This window comes from Zootermopsis nevadensis, unplaced genomic scaffold (genome assembly GCF_977971745.1).
Source record: "Zootermopsis nevadensis isolate Lab colony 2312 unplaced genomic scaffold, Znev_1.0 Znev_ptg000060l, whole genome shotgun sequence".
Lineage (NCBI taxonomy): Eukaryota > Metazoa > Arthropoda > Insecta > Blattodea > Termopsidae > Zootermopsis > Zootermopsis nevadensis.
The window spans coordinates 156,420-180,140 of NW_028259191.1; the positions used below are offsets into that span (position 1 = coordinate 156,420).

The 23,721-nt window shown below is 36.3% G+C and overlaps 2 protein-coding genes across 12 annotated transcripts in view; one reads left to right on the forward strand and one right to left on the reverse strand.

Annotated features, from left to right (window-relative positions):
* LOC147871278 (uncharacterized) overlaps positions 1-23,721 on the reverse strand; it is a 172,649-nt gene that overhangs the window by 10,181 nt on the left and 138,747 nt on the right. For 3 of the 7 annotated variants that reach the window (XM_087340024.1, XM_087340030.1, XM_087340020.1), the window contains one exon: positions 14,960-18,148. Coding sequence is in view for 5 of the 7 variants with exons in the window: in XM_087340020.1 (XP_087196146.1) it covers positions 17,915-18,148 (234 nt within the window). In the remaining 2 variants the exon portion in view is untranslated. Of the gene's footprint in view, positions 1-1,140; positions 1,281-4,064; positions 4,239-14,959; positions 18,149-23,721 lie in introns of those variants that run through there. The other 4 variants (XM_087340026.1, XM_087340028.1, XM_087340029.1 and 1 more) reach the window with 3 other exon arrangements.
* The window catches only part of LOC147871280 (brefeldin A-inhibited guanine nucleotide-exchange protein 1-like), a 33,754-nt gene continuing 12,128 nt past the window's right edge, over positions 2,096-23,721 (forward strand). Inside the window, exons 1-6 of one of the 5 annotated variants that reach the window (XM_087340036.1) lie at positions 2,110-2,452; positions 2,661-2,808; positions 2,902-3,024; positions 4,085-4,275; positions 6,964-7,123; positions 7,442-10,577. In XM_087340036.1, the coding sequence (XP_087196162.1) occupies positions 2,692-2,808; positions 2,902-3,024; positions 4,085-4,120 (276 nt within the window). In that variant the 5' untranslated portion in view covers positions 2,110-2,452; positions 2,661-2,691 and the 3' untranslated portion in view covers positions 4,121-4,275; positions 6,964-7,123; positions 7,442-10,577. Of the gene's footprint in view, positions 2,453-2,660; positions 2,809-2,901; positions 4,276-6,963; positions 7,124-7,441; positions 10,578-23,721 lie in introns of those variants that run through there. The other 4 variants (XR_015532483.1, XR_015532484.1, XM_087340037.1 and 1 more) reach the window with 4 other exon arrangements.

The following is a 23,721-nucleotide window of genomic DNA, read 5'->3' on the forward strand; positions in this document are numbered from 1 at the left end:
CTCATCACAATTACCAAAAGTCAAATATAATTGTGATTTCTATGGGTATCCAGTGCATTCTGTTAATCTAGTCCTTATCACAAGGACAGTAAAAGCATTCCTGTGAGAGTACTGTCACAAACAAATAAAACCACACTGCGATTAATATTTTCATTAAAGGCACTGTTATCTGAAAAACAGTAAACTCCTGTACAAAACACTGAACTAAACTGAAGTTTGAAGGCTTTCACCTTGTTAAGGCTTGTGTTTATCATTTCTGGGGAAAGGACTGCGGCGTGCTAGGATGAGTTGACAGAGTTCTGGAGAAACTGGAAGTCTCCATCTCTCCTCATATTTTAGGGTTATGTATTATAAAGTGACATTAGAAATTATAATTAATGAATTAAAAGTCTGTATATTTTTTTTTAAATTCTGAAATGTGCCAATGAAGAGTTTATGAAGACTGAAAAAAAAGTAAACTGACACCAGAAGAAAGATTACTGTCAAACAAAATTCTAGACTAAAATGTGTCAACTCGTAACATGAAATGTAGGCCAGGTAATACTTCATAAGTCCTTGCGCACTTTTAAATTACAATAACTTTTAACAGAAGATGAGGGCACAATTAACGCAGTTTATTCTGTCTCCCCAAATAGTTTCAGAGTTCTAAAATAAAGACATTTTGTTTACTACAATATCTGATCTTTTGAAAACCACTTCCTTCAAATCTCTCTTATTTAAATTCCATATATAATGGATACAAAAATTGCAGCCAAGTGATTAGCAATCGTGCTTCAAATTTGGGAGGTCCAAGGTCCAGATCTTGGTCTGAGACTGGTTATCCTAACTGAGACTTGCATACCTCATCCATCTGTCCAATTCATTATTCATTAGTACTGAATTGTCATTAAAGCCTTGAAATCTTCTACTTTCAACATAAAATTATGGCACTGTAACTTTAAATGAGTGGCCACCTTGCATGACCAAACAATGTACTTGTAATAGCGACTCAAATAAACCCACAATGAAAATTCTATCTCTATATTGAAGTCACACAGCTTCTGCTACAGACTTAGCATATAAATACCCTGAGGCAGTAACGAAATATTAAATTCTGATGCTACAGAACAAATTTAAATAATTTAAAGGAAGAGAACTTACCTTCCCCCTTGACTTCATTCGTCTTCTTTGATTTGGATACATTTTCTGGGACAATCCCAGACTCTTCGGTTGATTTTATCTCTGGAGTTGCAATAACTTTCACAACTGGAACAGCTTTCTCCTCTGGGCTTCTTGTAAAATTAAGGACGACAAATTTATTTGTAGTATTCACAGTTTACAATTCTAAATGAGTCAGTAGGGAATTCAGTCACAAGGTAGCAAATAAATAACTTGATTTATTTAGAATAAAACCCAACAGAAAGACAGTTCACTTAAGGCAGAATTTGGTCATAAAAGCTTCGAAGTAAGGTTTCATAACACTGGAAATTGTCATAATAACTTTAAGGGGAAGGTAACAAACCACAACTAGCATAACTTAAGTTGAAAAGGTGAAAGCTTTTCCTTCACCTCTGTTCCTGACCTATGCAATGTTCATGTCTCCAGTACAACCTACAATAACCAATACGTTCTGTGTTTTAAATTCAAACTATAACACAATAAATTTCACTGTAATATTCTAGACATATTTTGTCAACACATACAAACTTTATGTAGTACTGCCAATTCTGTTACAAAAAATTCCAGTTCCAGGACAGATTTCGTGTACCTCACACAAGATTTAATTCATCCTGTACATACGTAACTATATATTATACAATGATATGTATAATCATTTTAGAATTAACACTCAAAATATGAATGTTTATTTCGTACGTAAGGCCACCACCCACTGTGACCAACGTGGTAAACGAAGGCATGTATACTTTAGGGATAATGTCTCACTAAGTGAAATATTGCAAGTCAAGATATTGAGTTATATGAATTTCAGATATTCCACTGTGCCTATAACTGCTAGAAAATGTTTAGTTTGTGAAAGAGTTGCATTGAAACATTAGTTAAAATGAAAGGAACTTCCATGCTTGAATGTTGGTAATGAAAGTAAATCGACAATCTGACCGTATAATAAAGCGTGTTATTAAGACATATGTTTTCACATTATAAAAAACATACATGTTACAGTACTTAAATTCTATCAGTGTGATATTGAGAATATTTGCCGAATTAAGGAACAATAGTTTCAAATTTCACTACGGTTTTAGTTCCGTTCAAAATGGCTGCCTGTGTTTATTGATGAGAATAATGTCGTCGTAAACTGATTGATATTATTTAGTACGTTACATTTGAAGAATGTTATTGTTATTCTTTTAGGTAACGATGCAAAGGACTTTTAAACCAAAGAAATGTTTATTGTGAGGGCTCTCAGCGACCAAGATATAAAGTTGCCGCACCACTACCAGTTGAAACGTGCTTGGTAAGTTGCTGGTACTGTTTCGAATTATATTAACAAAATTTATTTAAAAACACTTTGATTGAACACAGTAAGTGGCGGTTATACTGTAAGTAGTTTTGCATTGCATGTGATTGAATAGTTGATATCTTTATGTCAAGTTTTCATTAATTGTAGTAGCTCTTAATCTTGGTTAATTTTCCTGATTAATTGTCATAACCTTACATTGTAGATACGAAACGAACTGAAAGGTGCAGGTCAGGATGCCCCTAATCCATCATCTGCCTTGCCATTACCAAAGAATGATGAAGCCAATATCATTACAGCAGAGAAATACTTTCTTCCATTTGAGTTGGCATGTCAGAGCAGATTGTCTTCAGGTACATAACTTGTTACTGAACTTGTGTGTTTTGCAAAGTACAGATTTTATTCTCATGCTACATACATTTGTAAATCAAACTTATTCATTTCAGAAACTCATAGCTTATGGACATTTAGCTGGAAATATTCCTGTCTCAGCTACTCCAGTAAATATCTTAAGTGTATGTTTCAGTGGCCCACAAACAGATGAAGGGGTTCAGTTACAAATGATAAAGGTAATAGAATTTATAAATTAAATAAATGTTTAAGTGTTGTGATCCATAACTGATGATCACTCATTGCCCTGATTATGGAAGCATAAGGAAAATATTGAGAAATATAGTTGTATTTACCATAGTAGAAATATACATTGTACAGTGTTGCCAGTTGTGTTCTTTTTCAATATTTTAACATTTATACGATGTTATACCTGTACCATAAACGCAACCTAGGAGTCAGTTACATCTTCTTGTTCTTCCTTAAGTCATCTCCACGCTTGTGGATAGTTCGATAGGATTTTATTGTATAATAGAACTTGGTTATATATCATGTCACAGTAGCTGCTGGAGTTATTCTTAATTGTTTCAGATGAAGACTAGGGAAATGCTGTAATGATTTAGTACATCATTTGATGAATCAAATTGTGTTATGTCAGCATATGAATACTGATAATAAGCTAATTTCAAGTTTGGGTGAGAAAGTGAGAGTTGGCGATGACCTAATTTTGGTTTCTGTAGCTACAGAGCGATGTCTCGTAAGTCATTTTACAGTAGATCTTCTGTGACCATTTCTGTTGTATTTTGATGACTAATAATCAAACTGCCTTTTGAAACAACTGACACAGGATGTGATTTATATGCTACGAATCACATTAATCGATGGATATGATCCCCAATGCGGGGAATTGAACCTGACGATGGCCACATTGGGCTGAAAATGCTGTTCTAGAGAAATTACATTGAACTGAGTGTGTGAAAAGTGAGAAAGAAGGAAAACCAAGGAGTGAAATTTCATCAACACTTGTTTCTTTATAGAGCTGAGAAGTCATAAATGAAATCATTTTATAAATACAAATCAAGGAGTGATTTGCTGGGAACAAGAAACTGTCTTCACACTTGTCAGTAGTTACCAGAGCAGGATATAGGTTGCAGCACTCGCCTTGTCCATTAATAAGACCTTCGTTTCTTTGTAACGAGTTTAATGACGCACTCGTGGCTTCAGAACTATCCATATGGTCTTGTGTAATAACCCTGTAGTTAAGAGAGTCTTGGCTTACTTCAAGTCTGTTTCTATTAGGCCTCCAGCGTGGTTATTCAGAAGATGCTGTGTTGAAGCAGATGAACTTATAATGAATGGACCATCACCAGAACCTTCTGCAAGCAAACTGAAGCATAAACCGTCCGGACGTCCGAGGAGAGGCTCGCTCTCACGGAACGTCACATACGACAAACTGGAAAATGCACAAATGAATGGTACGTTAGAACGAGGTAGGTATTCGTGGTTGTTCTGAAAATAATTAAGAATTTGTTATTAAACGTGGTTAAATTACTTTTGCATTTGCAAAGGCAGTTGACTGAATTTCGCACTTACTGCATATATTATCTGATTGAAAAGTATTTGTTGTAACACAAAATGAAATTATATTATATTACTTTGATGATGTGATGTCTCAGAACAGTACGAGCACATAAAGACATGTTTTAATTTGAAGAATGTGGAACTGCCTTTTGTAGCATGTTTAATATCAAACATATTTCCAGTATGGCACGGTCATAGGCCGAAAGATTGAAAATTTAAATTTATATGCTTTATGATGTTAAGAGAACTCATGTGGTCATTTTATATAAAAAATATTATTTGTAACTAATTGAATTTATTTTAAAAATTTGTTTTTATTTACATAGTTACTGCACACAACATATATTAATAATATTTGACTGATGCATTTTAAAAAATATTTAACCATTGATATTATTGCTTTTGTTGATTCCTGTTTTTCACATCTTTTATTGTTATTTGGCTCTTAATAAGAACTGTTCAAAAAATGTATTTTGGTGATATTTCATATGCGAAATTGTTACTTATTTACCATAATAGGTTTCTGTTCTTTGTTAAACAAATGTGTTTTGTCCTTTTTCATCTGGGTTTTACAACGGTGTACGAGGTTTGACTGTTTTGAAAGTAGGGAAGTCGGTTCAAGCTCTCGTGGCAGTTCGTTCTTAATCTGATCTTCTTTTGTGGTGATGTAACATCTTTAAGACAAAGTAACTGCTTACGGTTTGAATTGAACAGACCGGTTTCCACTGTTGGATGTACTTGTAATGTAAGTCTTCTGGGTTGTGACACCGTGTAGTCTTATAAGTAATTAATAATGTCCCAGGGGAGCATATCACTTGTTAAAGATGGAATTCATACACATTTCTGCTCAGAAGGTGGAGGTGCTATGTTCCTCTGAACCCCTGTAAGGCTATATGATTTTATAACCAGATGACTGCATTCCACATCTTTAATACCATGAGAATCTGAAATCTAGGCTGTGCTGTATCAACGAGCGTCTTGAGGAAGTAGCTTTAGTTTGGAGTTGGAGATGTTAAGAATCTCCAAAATACTATCAATGCTCCCTGCATCCATGCAGTTACATTGTCCAGAAAGGGGACCTAAATTGTTAGAAAATAATTATATAATTATATTTTGTTTATTTGAAACATGTTTTAGTACTGAATGTCATTGACACGTATGGTCTAATGGGTGCACAAAAGCAATGTAATTCGTCAATGGAACACGTGAATTTTGCTGCCATAGATTATGCATGTTTTCAAGTATGCTATACCTACAACACAATACATGGCTTATTTTATAGAGAATAATAATAATTTGTGCCTGAGATTTGAGTTTTTCATGGCAATGAAGATGGCAGTCATTGTCATAATTTGCATGAAAGTGTGTTAGAAGCCCACAATAATTAAATGTTATATTGTTACTAAAACGTGCTATTAAACATTAAGAGAATGCTTAAAATATTCTCAGAGAAATAATTTGGTTCACATGAAACAATGTTTATATGATAGCTGGGAATATTGTACAATGACATGACTGTCTCTCTGTGGGACTGTGGCTATTAACTGGACCATTGGCCAACCCCAGATGATACATGAATGAAAATGGAGCGTCAGTGAAATGATATTTGCAGGTAAAAACTGGAAAACTCAGGGAAAAACAAGTCCGAATGCAAATTTGTCCCCCACAAATCCCATATAGGCTGCCCTGGGCATGAACGTGAGCTTTACTGGTGAGAAGTCAGTGAATTATCACCTGTGCCCTGCCATGCCCGTCTCGGTATCTGCCTTACGTGTTGCATCCAGCATCTCGGCTTATAGAGACCGTGTGAGGCACAGACCGCGTTTGTTAGAGTCACAGTACATCAGACACAGTCCGACGGCGATCTGTCCTGCATGGCATCAGGTGGGGTGAAATTTGAAAAAAAAATTGAAATTTCTTCAAAATTTTCGAAAAATCAAAAAACGCTGGAAATTGTCCAAAGAGCGCACAAAACCGAAAATTTTTGAAAAATTCCACTTTCAAATTTTTTTCAAAAATTTCAAAATTTTTGGGTTTTGTGCGCTTTTCAGACAATTTCCATCGTTTTTTGATTTTTCGAAAATTTTTAAAAATTTTAAATTTTTTAAAAAAATCAAAAAACGCACAAAACCAAAATTTTTTGAAAAATTCCACTTTCAAATTTTTTTCAAAAATTTTGGGTTTTTTGCGCTTTTCAGACAATTACCATCGTTTCTTGATTTTTCGAAAATTTTGAAATTTTTTTCAAAACTCTCACCAAGGGATGCATGCCAACCTCGGCGAATGCCTCACTATGTCTCTGCCGGACTCGTCCTCGATCCGTGTCTACTGCTTTCTGTCGCACATTTTGCAACATCTCACAGTTAGAACATCTCGTAGAATAACCTGTCTTGACTGTGACCTATGTAGCAGGTACTTCGAGAGCAACATTGACAAGTTTATTTGGTTCAGGATGTCTATTTCTTGTCCACCAATATTTCTGAATCTTGTCATTGCTTTTCGATAGGAAGGACAAAGTCAAGGAAATAAGAGCTGAAAGTAGAATTGACATGTAATTGGAACTGTCGAATTATTTTAAAATATAAATTTTATCATAGATTCTTCTCTCGTGAACGTGATTCAAGCAATGGTCGTCTGAAGAAGGGAGGAACTCCCGAACCAGCTGTGGATGGAGACGTCAGTCCCGAGAGAAAACCAGTTGGCATGGGCCGCACTAGTAGACTACATGTGCGGACACCACGAGCGAGGGTCTCGCAGGTGAGCTTCTATACAATAAGGTTGTAATAAGAGGTACATGAAATATCCATTCGACTTCTATTTAATAAAAGGTTATGTTTTGGCTTCCTTATCCATCTTCAGGGCTTGTTACATTCAGTGTTTAATTTTGATATGACAGACTTTAAGACTTTTGTTCCTCTGTGCAGAAATTTCTCATGTACTGTCTCTAATTCTTTTGGCATTCTGCAGTTGGGGGCTAAGCTGCCCTCTTATTCAGTTGTGCCTTACTTCATATTCTGCTAATTTTATTTCAGTAATAAATATAAATTAATTAACGAGTAAACAAATTGCTTTCAGACGGACTTGAAAATTATTCCACCTACCATCCGAGACAGAAGTCCAAAGGTAATGTCTGTCCCAGCTGTCTCAGGAGTGGAATCTATTGGCAACGAGATATTCGACTCATCAACGAGTACTTCTATGGTGTAAGGATCTTCCCTGGACAGGACCCAACTCATGTGTACGTGGGCTGGGTAACAACGCAGTATCACTTCTTCAGCAAGGATTTCAATCAGAGTAGTGTCCGCAAGGCTTCTGTTATGATTGTGGATCACCATGACAGAATTATTGAAAGGTGACAACATAATCCTCTGTGTTCTAATTTTCTTGCCTCGTTCTGCAATAGCGATGGCTTACGTAACGTTACAAGTAACTATTTAAGTTTATTCCAATTAAAACTGAGCTCTTACGTATACGTAATTAAGTTTATGGTCTTTTGAATTTATAAACATTGGAATGCCTTTTTTAGCCTGATTTTCTTTTTTTATGTTATTATTACACCGTTTTAGTTCACATGTGTACATCCCACTAATTATTTTAGATTCATTTTGTGATATCACTAAATTTGGTATGTCTGTCGTGCAATTAAAAGCCGTACCACCTTTATACCCTCTAATTTCCCACAACCAGTAATGCCATCTTGGCTGCATTACAAACATATGAGGTGGGATTCATTTCCTCGTTCACAAGACTCCTCCTCATTGTTCACTGGTATTAATACTTTTTATCTTTGAAATTATGAAATTTGAAAGCAAACTATTAAGTTTTGTTACGATAGCATCGATCGTCAGAGTTGCTACGTGGTCCGAGCTGACGAACTCTACAATGAAGTAACTCATGATTCATCAGGCAAAGGGGCATCACAGGGAATGTTTGTTGGTTGCTTTGTTCACACAGCAGGGACAGGGAATTTAAATTACCATATTATAGGCTGCCGGCCTGACTTCATTCTGGGGTTAGTGGCTTGGTTAGGTTGCTAGGGCAACATGCAGCCAGCTGGATCATGTGTAAGAGAGGAATTATGGCTTGATACATTACTGTTACGTGCAGTCCGTGGCAATATCATGTGCTTTGGTACAGTGACAGTATTAACAGAAAGTTTGTTTTAACAATTAATAACAAAAAAGTAGATGTTTGATGTATTACAGTTTCACACTTACGATTTCCCTTCATTTCCATAACAAATAAGGACATTTATTATTTCAGTAGAGTTTATTTTAAGAAAATTTGGGCAAAGTATAAGTATGTTTAAAATTATGATTGGAAATTGCTCATTCTCATAATCTAATCTGAAATTATCAAAATCTAGCTTTATGTAGAGAAAGAAGGATTTTATTTCTCTTAGTAATGAAATTGTTTGGCGTATGATACTTCTTTAATGTTCCGACGTGTAGTGTTTTCTAGCGTAGTATAAAAAGTATAAAATGTTGGTCCATTTACAGTATTTTTCTCCCTTATTATGTGGTTTGGGGTGAGACATCCAGAAACAAAATGGTGTCCCGGTGAGGTTGCCAAGATTGCAGCAGAAATTAATTACGTTTTTTTTAAGGGAAATTGAAATATTTAATAAATTTTGTAACTATAACTCCCTTAACCTTTTAAGTGCTAGTTTAAATCTGTGTATCTCCAACTGGACCAATTTAAAACCAACAGTGTTATGCTATGCTGTGCATGTGTTTTGATAAAACAGCGTACGTCTCTTAAAAACCCATACAGGACGCTGAAGTAAAATACGCATTGATCGGGAAATTGTACTTTGTAACTTAGAACATTTCTCAAGATATTGTTCACAAGAATTCTTATAATTGGAAGGAATGTTACACGTATATTATGCTATTATTAGATTCATATTCTGAAAAAAATATTGTGAATTTATTGATGTGTTTAGTGGGAAATGTGAACGTACTGTGTAAACTTCTCTTCTCCTATGTTGTTTTGATAGATGGAACCTGAAACATCTTTGTGGAAGCGACGAGCATGGGGCATGTTATACCACACGTTAGGTTAGGTTAGGTGTATATACACTTGTTGCTTTTAAGAAGTATCAAGTTTTAAGTCACAATACCAATTTCAAGTGATTATTATTATTATTATTCAGTGTGCTGTCTTACGACAGGTCCATTGCTCTTCCCAAAAAGAGCTCTCCAGTTGTCCCTATTCTCGGCTTTTCGCTTTAATTCCTGGAACGTCATCTTCTTTCCTTGTTTAAGGTCGTCGGTTGGCTGTATCAGTCTTCTTCCCAGTCCTCGCTTTCCTTCAACCTGGCCTTCGATGATATCACTCAGTAACCCATTCCTTCTCATATGTCCCAGCCAGTTAGCTTTCCTTCGTGTAATCGCCTGCAGAATGCTTCTTTGCTCGTTGACTCTCCTCAATACTTCTTCGTTGGTCACTCGATCCGTCCACCTGATCTTCTCTATTCTTCTCCAACACCACATTTCGAAACTCTCCAGGTATTTCTGTTCCTTCTTCCTGAGTGTCCAAGTCTCTGCTCCATACGTAACACTTCACTAGTTTCTTCTTCATCTCCAAGCCCAACTTGCTAGTGAGAAGTATCCTCTTCTTGACGAAACCTGCCTTGGCCATGGCTATCCTTGCTTTTACTTCCTTGGTGCATAGGGCGTCCGTCGTGACTATGCTTCCCAAGTACTTGAAATGCTCCACATTCTCCAGCCGTTGGTTTCCAACTACAACGTTCAACATTTGCGTCTGGGGACACGTTTACACATTTATTTTTCCGCTGTCACGCACTGTTGCTAGTACATCGGCTCAAAGTGGCCGCGTAACGGTGGTAATTGTGAAGGGGGCGTGGGATGTCCTGTGCTGATTAGGGAGCTGATGATCCCGGCAGAGGGACGTAACCCCACTCGCAGGACAAATTGCGCGGTCGGTCCCGGGCGTCCTCGGAGGTGTACAGCAGTTTGATCGAGGAAATAAAGAGGACCTCAGAGTCTGAGCGGAGATGAACAAGCAGGTCAGCTTTGATGTAGTGTAAGTCAACGATATGCTTTGCATGTGAGCCGAGGTTAAGAATGAGGAGCAGCGGGACAGCTTTACTTTTTTATATGCGTGTGGATGTTGCCTGTGTAGAATTATGTAGGTATACATGTATTTACATTTGCATCTGTGTTTAAATAAATACATATTTACCGAGCACTTGTTTAAGATCTGCTTGCTAGCCGACTGTGTCTGCTTTAATTCCCGGTTTTTAGTCTCGGCCACTGGACCGACCATGTAGCACGCACTCGCTTCCTGCGTTTCTTTGTGTAACAGCCAGGACCTTTCCTTAAATAAGCCACGGTTGATTATCCACATCCAAAATAATTCGTAATCACCAGTCTTTTAAACTGTAACATTATCAATAAGAGGACAAATATAAAGATAGCGGAGAAAGAGTAAATGATACAAAGCTCGACTAATAATATTTAATAATTCAGTCCGTACCGCAAAGTAAACACCACACTTCACCATTACATAGTTCAGCTGGTTGACGCTGTTTACGATGATAATCGACGTTTGTACTGAGATTCATACGAAAGCCGTAAATACTGTATGTGGACAAAATACGACGTAGCTTAAAATCAAGAGAGTTGGTACATATAGTTACCAATGTCGCTTAAAGTGTTGCTTGAAGAATATTCCGAGAGGAATAGATTGCTTCTCTGGTTTGTGAAATACATTAGGTATGAGCGGTTACATTTAAATTTCGGTTCGTTTTCACCGTAATTACAAAAATTTGCGCCTGGGCTATTGGCCTTGAGGCTTCAACGTTTAACATCGACTTGTTAAGCAACCCACCGCCATCTGTAGCATTTAAAAACACCCGTCGCATAATTAATCATATGAAACTTTTTGCGAGAAAATGCCGCTTTCATTATTTGTGGGCTGTCAACAACATAACACTGTCTCTTCAAACAATTTGTGTGATGATATATCACCTGGCAGACAGAGGCTGAAGACAACGAAAGCTAATGACACCCATTATTCAAAATGTTGACAGGTTCTTAGTTAAATACCTAGTACAGAGTTGTATGCGCAAAGTTCGTATTTGCGTTTGAGGAAACCTTCCATTTTTTAAGGTATTGTAGATGTGTCATATTGTGATTTATATAGTATTAAAAAATATATTAAAATTAGCCGTCAATCACAAATATAAAATTAATATGATATGATATTTTAATCTTTTATTAATTTTATATTTGTGATTGACGGCTAATTTTAATATATTTTTTAATACTTCCATTTTTTGTTTAATTGTCTAATCCAGTCGACTTGAATGAAATGTAAGCCATTTCTAAATTTGTTCGAATTTCCAGTGCGTTTAGAAAATAATTATTAAGTCTGACATTTAAAAATAATACGATTCGTGTCGATTGCAATCAACCTACACCTGTCTCAGTTTTCCCCATCAAGAACAATAATAATTTAAATTATTCATTAATGTGTATGAAAACAGCAAGATATCCATTCACAGGCTAGCACTGAAAATGAAACATAGGTGAATATCTTCATTGTCTAAGTATAAATGTCAAGTGCAAGAAGATAGTTGCTAGCCAGAATAGGTTTAAGGCGTTCGGGTTAATTGTTCCCTTGTCATCACGTCTTAACTCGCCCTGAGGCTGTGGTCTCATAAGACGATCAGTAGTCAAGGAGGATAACTGTGGATATGCTGAACAAACAGCTTACTGATTGGTTAGCCTCCGACATAAATTTATTAACTTAACGAAATTATTACTAAAAAGGGTTTTAAATCTTAGCATTCGTACAATGAATATCAAAAGCCTAGTTTTAACAGAATCTGCGAAAAGTTCATATCCAAGAACGAAAATGGCGCTTGAACTGAACCACAATCCTATGTCTTAGCAAGATGTCATGAAGCGTTAGTTTACCGAGTTTGAACGAAATCGGTCAGGTGGCTGGATCCTGTTACTAGCGGACAGACAGACAGACATCCGGAAGATCATGAAAATATAAGTCTGTGTTGTTGTAATTCAAGTAAGACTTGTTATTATGGAGAATGGCGTCTGGACGTGGAGTTACCTGGCTGTGAGATTTGTTACAGTGGAATTACTTATGTTCAACGCTGTCTATCCTTAGTTTTCTGCGTTTTTAGACTTCCCACTAAACACGTAAGTCCACACAGCAGACCGCTCAAGTATGAAATTAGATTGTCATTCCCAGACGCGTTAAGAGAATTCGGGAGCTGACAGTGTCCAGGCCCCAAGAATACGGTGGAGAATTTGCGTTCAGCGGCCGCGGGCGTCTGGACTGGGGGCGTCAATGACGGACGCGTGGAGCTTCACTCAGCCATCACACACGGCGCTACTTGTTGTCCTTAGATTACCTCTGATCGAACTTGGTGTAGCGACATCTTCGACTTCAGGTGATAAACTGCATCGAGTGTTGAACGTTTTCTAACGTTTCGAGAGACATTTCAAGTGCTGTCTTTATGGTGTATGCCTTCGGGATAGGTTAGGATTCCCTTATACAGACCTATATAAAGGCTTCATAAGCCCGAAAAAATACATTTATCATGAAGACGGTAACTACAGTGCTTGTCGATACGCTGAAAAACCTACTAAATTTGATTCGACTTATCCATGAAAGCCGAAGTTAAACATGGTATTTGTTATGAAAAGAATCTTACATTAGAAACTTAATTCATATTGTGCCTCTAACAATTTATTCAAGATTCATGTTAAATTATATTAAGTGTATGTCAGTCTTGACTGACGTGAAAATTTTTGGGCTCTTTACTAAGGAATTTATATTTTAAAACACATGAAGAAAATGTATTCAGAGCTGCGTCAGGAGGCCGTACATGTTGAGAAACAGACTTGCATGTCGAAATTAACATTGCCAAGCGTAGAAACGTTAATAGTTGTAATTTTCACGGCTTCTCCGATACACTTCTTGCTGTACCCAAAACATCTTCAACATGCGGCTGATGAATTCGCCTTTTCTCTTAATTACCTTCCATATTCGTACCAGATATGTGGAACGTGGTATCTGACAGGGAAAATGGACACGAGTTCAATTAGTTAAATTAATTAAATCTCTGCTGGTTTGTAGCAGGTTGCATTATGGACGATTTTTATACCCCGTCCCTTATAGAAGGGACAGGGGTGAAGTGAACACTGGGCAGGCGGGGGGGGGGGGGGGGGGTACATTTCGAGTGGGATTAAATCCTTCCAGATTCATTTCGATGGAGCGTGGTCTGCGTGAGCCTACGCCGAACAATTCTCACATGGCTTTAGGGGCTGTAAAATGACAAGAAATAGGCGGAAACGACGAGGAGGGAATAGTGGAGGAAAGAGTTTGTTATTTGCCGGGAGGTTACGTGAGACGAATAATCGAATTTCGACACGGGGCAGAGGAACCGTGTCGGTAGGATGATTTGGTGGGGGGGGGGGGGCACCTATCAGTGGTTCCGAAGACCAAGGACCTGGGATCGTTTGACTCGGAACGGGAGAACTGACTGCTAGCATCATTTTACTTATATTCCTCACCGCGATTTTATCTGTTTCACAATATTTTGTTGTAATTGCTCAGTTTACGAGTAGATTCTTAGCAGAATCCTCAGAATTGCTAGCTCTCCAGTCCAAAATATTAGCAGGTACTCGCCAAACTTAACATGAGGGAACGGAAGTTGTATTTTAACTAAACTTCCGCTGTCAGTTGTACTTAACTAAGGTAATCGATATATGGAAGGCACGATTTTTGTGCTATCGATTCCGAGTGGAATTTTGTACATACATTTTATTGTTCTAACACAAGGACAAGCCGTGATTCTGTTTGTTACATACAAATTCGGAGTCGTATTTTAATTCCTCTGTTCTGGAGGTTTCTGAAGTTGACGATTGTCATTATGTGGGCCTGTGCGAAACTTTCAGCCGAGTTTTGCTGCACAAAAAGCCGGAAGATCTGTAGTCTCTGTACCATTAATGCAAACGAAGAGTAGTTTCTGGCACAATAAGGCAGTGGAACGGGAAGATAAGCTGGCAAATAATCACTAATGCCCGTGTATTCATCCGTAAAGATAAATGCCAGTTTCTTTCAAGTTATTTGCAATTTACTGTTTCAGCACAGATAATATTAGAACAATAACCTATAACAGGCGTGTCATGGAATTTGAAGGGGGAGAAAAATGTATGCGAGTGACGTACTTCCGGAAATACAAACAGATAATTATCGATTGAGAACGGTTGTTTCATTTCAACAGACAGATTAACAAAAACCAATAACAGATTTCTGAAGCATCATGTCGATATACGTAAAGGGATTTCTATCGAGTGTCAAAGTACGTAATTCATTCTTCCACTGTAGGATACCAGGTACGGTCTTTTTTGGAGACGCGAATTTTAAGAGTATTAACCCAGTTCTGAATTCTACATTGTAACCGTCCACTGCTCGTGGCCTCGTAACAGCTGCCTTATCAGGGTGTAGGATTTTTAGGGGCTAGCTAGCTAGTCGGGATGTAGCTCTTGTCTCAGGTCGTGTTAACGGCCTGATCACACCAGCCAATAATGATTCGGATTGAAGTTGGAAGGCACTACTATTTATTTCTATACAATATACAGTTTCCAGTATGTCCTAGAACCTTCGCTATCGCGACTTAAAACAAGAGTGAGTCTCTACCCTAATTTTCTTCGGCGCCTGGGTCCCTGGCTTGGTGCGAAGCACCCCCCGCTGTCAGAGAGAGACCTCTCACGGACCGCCCAACATGATCCTCCACACTTGCTCCTAAAGGCACTTCTTTGTCTGTCGTAGACGGAGTCGAGATTGGATGTTAAACAGATGGCCTAAACATGACTTCTAGCTCTTAGGGCTGAAGTCCACCCTTGTTCTCTGCGGGTGGTGCTAGAATCTTACAGAAAGGTTTTGAAATACTGGAAACACACACAAAAGAAAAACTAACAAAACCTAACTACTTCCAGATGAGCGGTTACAATACAGAAATAAAATATGAACTAGGGAGAAATAGGGTGTCACGTGGCCAAATATAATAAAGACGCGGGAAACAACAGGAGAGTTCCCTATTCCATATCTGGAAGCCTTCTCCTCTAATCATAATCTCTGTATGTGTCGCGCGGTGGTGACGAGTGACCCACCTAACGGATTACTAATATAATTCATCAAAATCTTTTATTGGTGAAATTACTCTGAGAGCGAAACTCTACAAAATGGCAAATGGAAAATACTTTTAGTTTCAGACGAAATATGAAGGTAGATACATGTTACCACATAATTGTGACCATACTCGAATTTCACGTATTTTACTGCCATTATTTTTTAACCGTTGTGGCTTTCGAGTGGAGTACATGTCACTTCTTCTACGTGGTATTAGTTTACGTGCAATGCACAAATTTAATTACCCATATTATCTGACCGTAACTTTGCTCGCATGAACATTCCCACGACCGACATGTTTGATAACGAGGAATTAACATTTTACGAACGTGGGGTGTCCTAATTGTTACAGTGTATGTAGCAATGTCAGTTGGCTACAATACATGACGGTGGGCCTGACATATTTGTGGACAAACACACATACACACGGACATGACGATGGTATAAGTCTATCTCCATCACAAGGGAAAATTTAATTGTCGGGGAAGATTAGCGTGTTACATTTCACCCACACGTTGAATTAAAAGTCGACAGTAATATGATCTACATACGCATAAGATAAGTTCTTCTGCATATATTAGATCAGTGTCTTGAGGTACACTGTAAGTAAAATAAGAAATTGATATTTGTATCTGAGTAGAAACACTTACTTGTAAGTGATGTAAATTGTAAGCATAATTATTGTAAAACAAAAGTATTACAAACTTTAACTATTTGTATCTTATATGCGTCATGTTTGTGTTTGATTAAATATATTTATTTTGTACAGTCTATACACAAAACGTTTGAAGTTTATTGGTGTTGTAAAAATTATATAATATTAAAACATTTTGTTGTGTAAAATATTATATTAGCGCTCTTAATCGTATCACCAGCCGTCAGACGCACGTTACTCTACACAACATCTCTTGGTATGTTCCTCGTTTACTATTTTTAATATATATTTATACGATTATTTATTTATTTCCTATGTCAATTCATACTCATTCCAAGAAAATAATTAAACATTAATTCCACAGATAAATATAACATCTGACTACAATAAGCAACTTACCATGAAAATGGAAAGGTACAAACAGAACTACGGATCATTATAATATATTGCATCAAATATCTAATAGTTTTTAAAATATTTTAAATTTATAAAACCTGAAGACGACGGTATTACCCGTCGAAACATGTCGTTTTAATAAAAGCGCTAAAAAATATAATGTAAAATCGTATTTACGATTAAGAGCGCTAATATAATATTTTACACAACAAAATGTTTTAATATTATATAATTTTTACAACACCAATAAACTTCAAACTTTTGTGTATAGACTGTACAAAATAAATATATTTAAACTTTAACTACTTAATGAATGAACTCAATTAAATATAATAATTTTATTTTAAATAATTATCATTCTATTCAAAACCTTATTTCGCCAAGCTGTCGACGCACTTGTAGAGAACCAATGTAATAGATGAAGACTCATTATACTACAATTCAATGTTGTTAAGAAAAACGTGACCTAAAGTTCTAGAATAATTATTTTCATAAAGTTCTCTCAGTCCCAATAGGAAAATGTCAAGGCATTAGCTACATAATTAATAATCACTAAAACTATTCATAACAAATGACTGTTTATTTCGTGAAACATTCTACTTCCACAGACAAGGCTCTTATTACTGTAGTAGAGGTTTCTAGCACAGAGGTTAACCGGGCAACTCCATGGAAATGAGTTCATCTTGATAAACTGATAGCTGCGAACGTCTTCAATACTTGTTTTTGTTTTATATAATGCGAACGTGTATTGCCCTGTTCACAAGAGCACGCCACTGAACCCAGTACATTTTACACAAAACATATTTTTTTAAAAAAATAATTTTAATATTATCCTCCCGCTCATATTTAGCTTATCGCGCATACTACATGTACAGCCACTCTGTCACTTTAATTGATCAACATAATGTTTGGCGAAAAGTACAAATTACAGAGTTTCTCATTATGCAGTGACCTTGTTCCAGATATTCTTCTCAGCATCGTACCGAACATCGAGAGGTTAGTACCCCTTCGTATTTCGGAGGTACTGGATTCAAACCTCAACCCGGACACCAGTGATCTTGATTGTGGTTTCTTGTAATTTTCCTTTGTCCCTCCAGTCAAATTCCAGACTAGTTTCTCGAGTCAGGCCACGACCATTTCCTTTCATATACGTTTTACTATCTTCTTTATGTATCGTTCTGTTCGACGTTAGTCTGAGCTACTAACATCGTTGTTAAATAAGCATGAATAAATAAGAATTCTCACCATCCTGTTTTAAAGGGCCTTCAATTTTGTGCAGTTTGTGATTCTGGTGGGCACAGATTTAATCTTCATTTATTTAAGTACGTTTCCTCAACTGCGGAAATTATTTCTTCGGTGCTCGATAAGAAGGGCTTAAGGCAAAATGAATTCATGCTGACTTCAGCCTTTCTTACCGAACACGCAAAATAAGCTGTTGAATGATAAATGCCAGAACGGGTTGGTTTTTTGAGTTCGCAACGGCTGTGAAGCATCGGCCTTGATCTGTTTAAAGGACTGTTGTATTTTTTTGCGAGTTTTTCATTCTGCAACAAAAATAACCACACTTCAATCATCACTCTGTATGGCTCAATAACATATTCTACAATATAATAATTTTATTTTCCGTCCTTACACAAGCTTATAGATTGTTAAAATTACATAAAATTATAACATTTCAACATTTTTGATATTGTTACATTTTAAAATGTAACAATATCAAAAATGTTGAAATGTTATAATTTTATGTAATTTTAACAATCTATAAGCTTGTGTAAGGACGGAAAATAAAATTATTATATTGAGGAACACAAGCATGATGCAATTAAGATATAAACATATTCTACGTTTTCCTTAAATGTTAGCTACCTTCTATGAAAACGTATTACAGATTAAAGCGATAGATCTTTACAAGATCTGTGTCTTAAGTTGCTAAAAAGCATAAATGTTTTGTACAATTAATCGTTTCTTAAGACAAGAGAAAAAGTTCTATAAATCAAGTCCATGAAATTTAGGAATAATATTGAACAACACGAACCAAAATTAAATTAGGCTGACACTTTCCAGACTAAACTTCTAATACTCTACTTTAACAAAGTCTTTTCAGTAGTTTAGGAGATAATATACGCGGATATACAGGCACGATATTTATATTATGCGTTAATATTATTAAATTTGCGTAAAAAATGTCTGTGACAACTCAGGATGTCCGGTCGAACTCCACCCTGGGAATGTAGAGGTGTATGTAGGAAATGTGAAGAATGTTTTACAAAAGCACACGGAACTATCCAATAACACGACAGGAATCAACATTCTCATTTGTGAACATCATGCATATATGTCTTCATATAAAGTACCTGTTAATGTAATTCATCTTTAACTAAAATCTGGATGAGTCAAACTGTAATTCAACTCCCAAATATCTATCAAAATACGTTACATTTCACTGACAAGTTCTCTAATTGTTACAAGCAGACAGATGGACGGACAAACATGGCGACCTAATGGGCACATGTTCCAGCTTTTCGTAGCGAACGCTCGAGGCAGGAAATGCCCAGAGCAATGCGCCTGTAGGATATACTTCTCTGCTACGCTGCTGTGTTGGACGGGCTACTCTAATTTCCCAGTCCGCTGAACTCGAAGATTGTCGCCTTGAGATACATCGCGGTCTTTTACCCTGCAGCGACATTACCACCGGCGTGGACCTCGCCAGTTCGTTCCCTTGTGAATCCTTTTTGTTGTCACAACTTACAGGTTCTGTGTACTGGGCGTCCAAAATAACAACTCCGTCTCTCCCGTCAGTTGACATGTAAATTTACCGTCGAAACGTTGCCAAACTGTCCATACGTTTATTTTGACAATGGTTTATTTGCGAACATCCAATGTATATATGTCGAAATTTAAACTACAGTTTCGCATCACATATTCTGTATACTTATTATTGTTTTAAATTTATAATCGTTTATTTATACTAACATTATTATTTAATTATTTAACGACGGTTTTAATCGAAAGTTAATCTGTAGTCGATTATGATCGATTCTAGGGATAACGCAATAGTCTCTATGTTTAGTTTGTGGGGCATGTTCATCGTCTGATGCTATAAAGCACTACGTTTTGAGGACTGGGCTGGATCTGTCCTCGTCTTCAGGTGTAAAGAAGAGGGCATATACTCTGTCCAAAGACCAAACGATCCAGATTTAAAAACTGTCTGTTGGTAGTATGTCTTAAAATAAAAGATTGAAAATAATTTAAAAGAATTTTTTTTTTTTTTGATTTTCAAGCGATGCTCCAGCATTTCATGAAGGGACGGAATACAGTCGGTCTGCGAGCAGAAATTGCAACCCTAGATATCTCGAAGTCGAAGGAATGCTAATTACCCGTCGAAGGGAGAATTAGAAAATTTAAGATTTACATAAAATTCCATATTTTTACACCTTGTTTCTGAAGAGGTTGTAACAAATGAACTAGGAGACAAGAGAGGAAATCATAGATAATTGCACAAAACCAATGTTTTGTTTCCATATACGAATGCAAATGTTATATCATTTATCGCTCAATTACCAATTTCTGTAATAACGTTTACCAAACCAGTTTCAAACACTGTACAGCCAGTTATTTGTACACTTCCAACTGGAATTCAAACAGATGTGTCGTCCAGCGACTCGGGACTTGTTGAACAGGGTATGTGAGAATATACTTCCTGTTCATATGATTAGTTGTTAGGTTATTCAGTTTTGCTGTTTCAAATTTAGCATATCGTGGATACGTGCTACTAAATCGTGATTGCTACATAGGCTAAGATAAATATTTCAAATGACGAGGAAATTTCATGTTTTATGGACTGCAGAGGAAATATCTTCAAAATTCTGAGGACAATCTCAGTCAGGATAGTCGGTAAAGGTAGCCGACATTCGACCCGGACAGACAAACCTCTCAGACGTCGGTAATCAGACTACACGGTGAACAAACCCAGCTGGCAGCCACATTAACTTTACGATATGTTTTATGAGAACAAACAAGTAGAAGATGCTAATATATTGTATATTGTCCGGAAAGTCATGTAATTTGACTTACAGCTATTTAAAATTTATTTGTTTTAAAGTTTTTGACAAGCACACCCCGCGTACACGTAGAATTGTTCATAGTTGATGTAAATGTCTTCCTTTCAAATGTTGTCGAGGGTAAGTATTTGTATCATAGCAATTTATAAGAGGTTACTCAACTGTGAGAAGAAAATGATCCCTAAGTAAACGTTGCTGTATAATAATTTTACTGTTAAGTGAAATTACTCTTGTAAGATTTGAGGTTTTCACAGCGGTGAGTGTAAAGTTTGCTGTCATTTGAAATACTCTTTTTAATGCAAATAATTACTACTACAATATTAATACTCCGTTATTTAATCGTGTTTCAGATCACTACCTCCTGTTTGTAATAGGAGACTTTCACGTCTTAAGAACAATGTATTGACAACAACGAAAAATACAGAAATAAAATTTTAATGATAAGGAATTAAGAAAATAAATGCAAATTTGGTAATTTAAAACCTATGTTCAAAATAACCACTAGCTGTCCACCTGTTGCTGAATCTTTCATCTGTCTGCCTTAAATAAGTTTCTTTCCTTCTGATTCTCTTATCCTTAATTATTTGTTCCATGCCTCGTATTTTAATTAGCTAATTCATTATTTGTTTTAATGTATTTATAATTCTTGTGTTCCTGTTCGTCTGATAACTTCATCAGTTGATACAGCTTTATAATATAACCAACCGACCAACTAACCAATGATGTTGATCATGAAGAGGACAGACGAGGATATCTGTACACTCGCTCTGACCTAGCCTAGCAGTTAACATATCGTAATTTGACTTTCAGCCTCAGTATTCAGTAGTAATGTTACCGGTACATCTGTCTGCGGTTCTGTTAAACAGCCAAAGAGACGACCATGAAAATACCAACAAACCCGAAAGCCAATTAACATATGGTTTGCATTCTTACTTGGATACATAGTGCAGGTATATTAATGAACTTGGCTATATTATTTTTCAACACAAAACAAATATTGAATATTATTCCCTTTGTAATAGGAATCACGCCCACCTATAAATTAACCACACTGTTGATTCTGTGGTTAGCAAACAGATTCACAACAAAGCGAAACCACGGACAATGTTTTCCCAGACGTCCACGTAACATTCTAAATAAATTATCATAATTCTGTACAGGTATGCGATAATTTTGTTATCTGTAAGTCTATTCTTAGTTCACACTTTGGATCCATTTAATAATCATAATTTGATGAAATTAAAAAACTTTAATCAACTTCTGGGTAGGTAGCAAATGATTTATTAACACCAGAGCCAGCATAGTCCATTTTATTGCAGGAGAAAAACTACCTAACCAACACATTCTGCAGTTGGAGGAGCTCCGACAAGTCATTTCGCGCTCAGAAATTAAAGCCTGTGTTCACGTGAAAGCGAATATTATTGTTGTCCGATTTAAAATGAATTGAAATGTGTCGACAAAGAACTGATAGCAAATTTGGCGAATTTATTTACAGCGGAGAATTTTTGTAGACGCCGTGAAATAAGCTTCTTGTGATCCTCGACAAGGGAGAATATGATTTAGTAGAAACGTTCTAGACTTGAATTCGGGACGTATCGGGTGCCATTTTTGTGAATTTCTAACTTGATTGAAATATTCGTGGCAAATTGAAACTTTGGCTCAATACTTTAAACACAGATTATAGCAACATTTTCCCGCTTCTTTCCGTAACTATTTAATTTGTCCTTTAAAGTTATGACCCATTCGTAGCTCAACATTACATATAGGGTTCAGAGAAATATATAAACTAAGTAAAAATCAAACTTAAAGAGATATTTTCTCATCCCTGTGTCCACTTGCGATGTACTGACCATGAAGTTTTTGTCTTAGAAACGATATTTTGAGTAAACAAGTAAAAATGTCTGTGTAGTTAAATACATTGAGAGCAATCATTCCTAGGAATAGTTGATAATTAAGTGAAGAAATTCCATGCCTTTGTGGAACCATAAATGTCAATACCGTGTTCACAAGAGACGACACTGGTACCTACCTTAAGCCAGATGAATACAGAACACGCCGTCTTATTTATTGGGTCCAATTCTGTATTATCTCAACGGCTAGATATCTATGACATCTCTCGTCAGGTTTCCCAACAAAATTTTTGTATTCTGTTATCGTCTCCCCATATGGTACATGACTCACCCATCTCTTCTTTCATTATGTTAAATTCGTCTCAAAAATGTGGGATTTCAGGTTCTCATGGTGGCGATTATGAAGACGTCTATTTTCTGAGATTTACGGCTTGAAGTCTGGTACAACTTTATCGACATTCCAGAGGTAACAAGTTTCTCTGAGACGTCGTTAAACTTCAAAGATACTGCACGACTCAAGAACCCAGAAAACAGCAATCTCCATAGCCACAAAGATAGTTTCGTGTTTAAATTGAGAATCTGATCAACGTTTTTCTGTAATTTTAAAGGATCCTAGTATGAAGAGTGATATGTACCTGATTTATTTAAACTTATAGTTGTTTAATTTTAACCGTCTAATCACAATAAAATATTTTATTAAATATTAAAATATTATTATTACAATTAACATTTAATATTTAAAATATATTAAAATGATGCTCTTTCTATCGAAATATTCGATTTACAATTAGAGAATCATCTTTTTCACGACATGTTTCGGTTTTCAATGAACCATCTTCAGGTGTATAATCGATATAATGCTCTAATTGTAAATCGAATATTTCGATAGAAAGAGCATCATTTTAATATATTTTAAATATTAAATGTTAATTGTAGTAATAATATTTTAATATTTAATAAAATATTTTATTGTGATTAGACGGTTAAAATTAAACAATTATAATCATCACAATATGACGCAACATTATCATCTCTTATACTGATAGGTCAACGTAGTAGCTTCAGAGGGCATTCCTGCAGGGGCTTAGGTGGTTTGGTAAAGAATAGCAGAAGGAGTGTGGCAGAGAGGAATAAGCAATTGGCTCCCACCGTCTAATAGATGCAGGCCATGGAGGGGAAGGAATGAGAATCATTTCAGTGTACGGT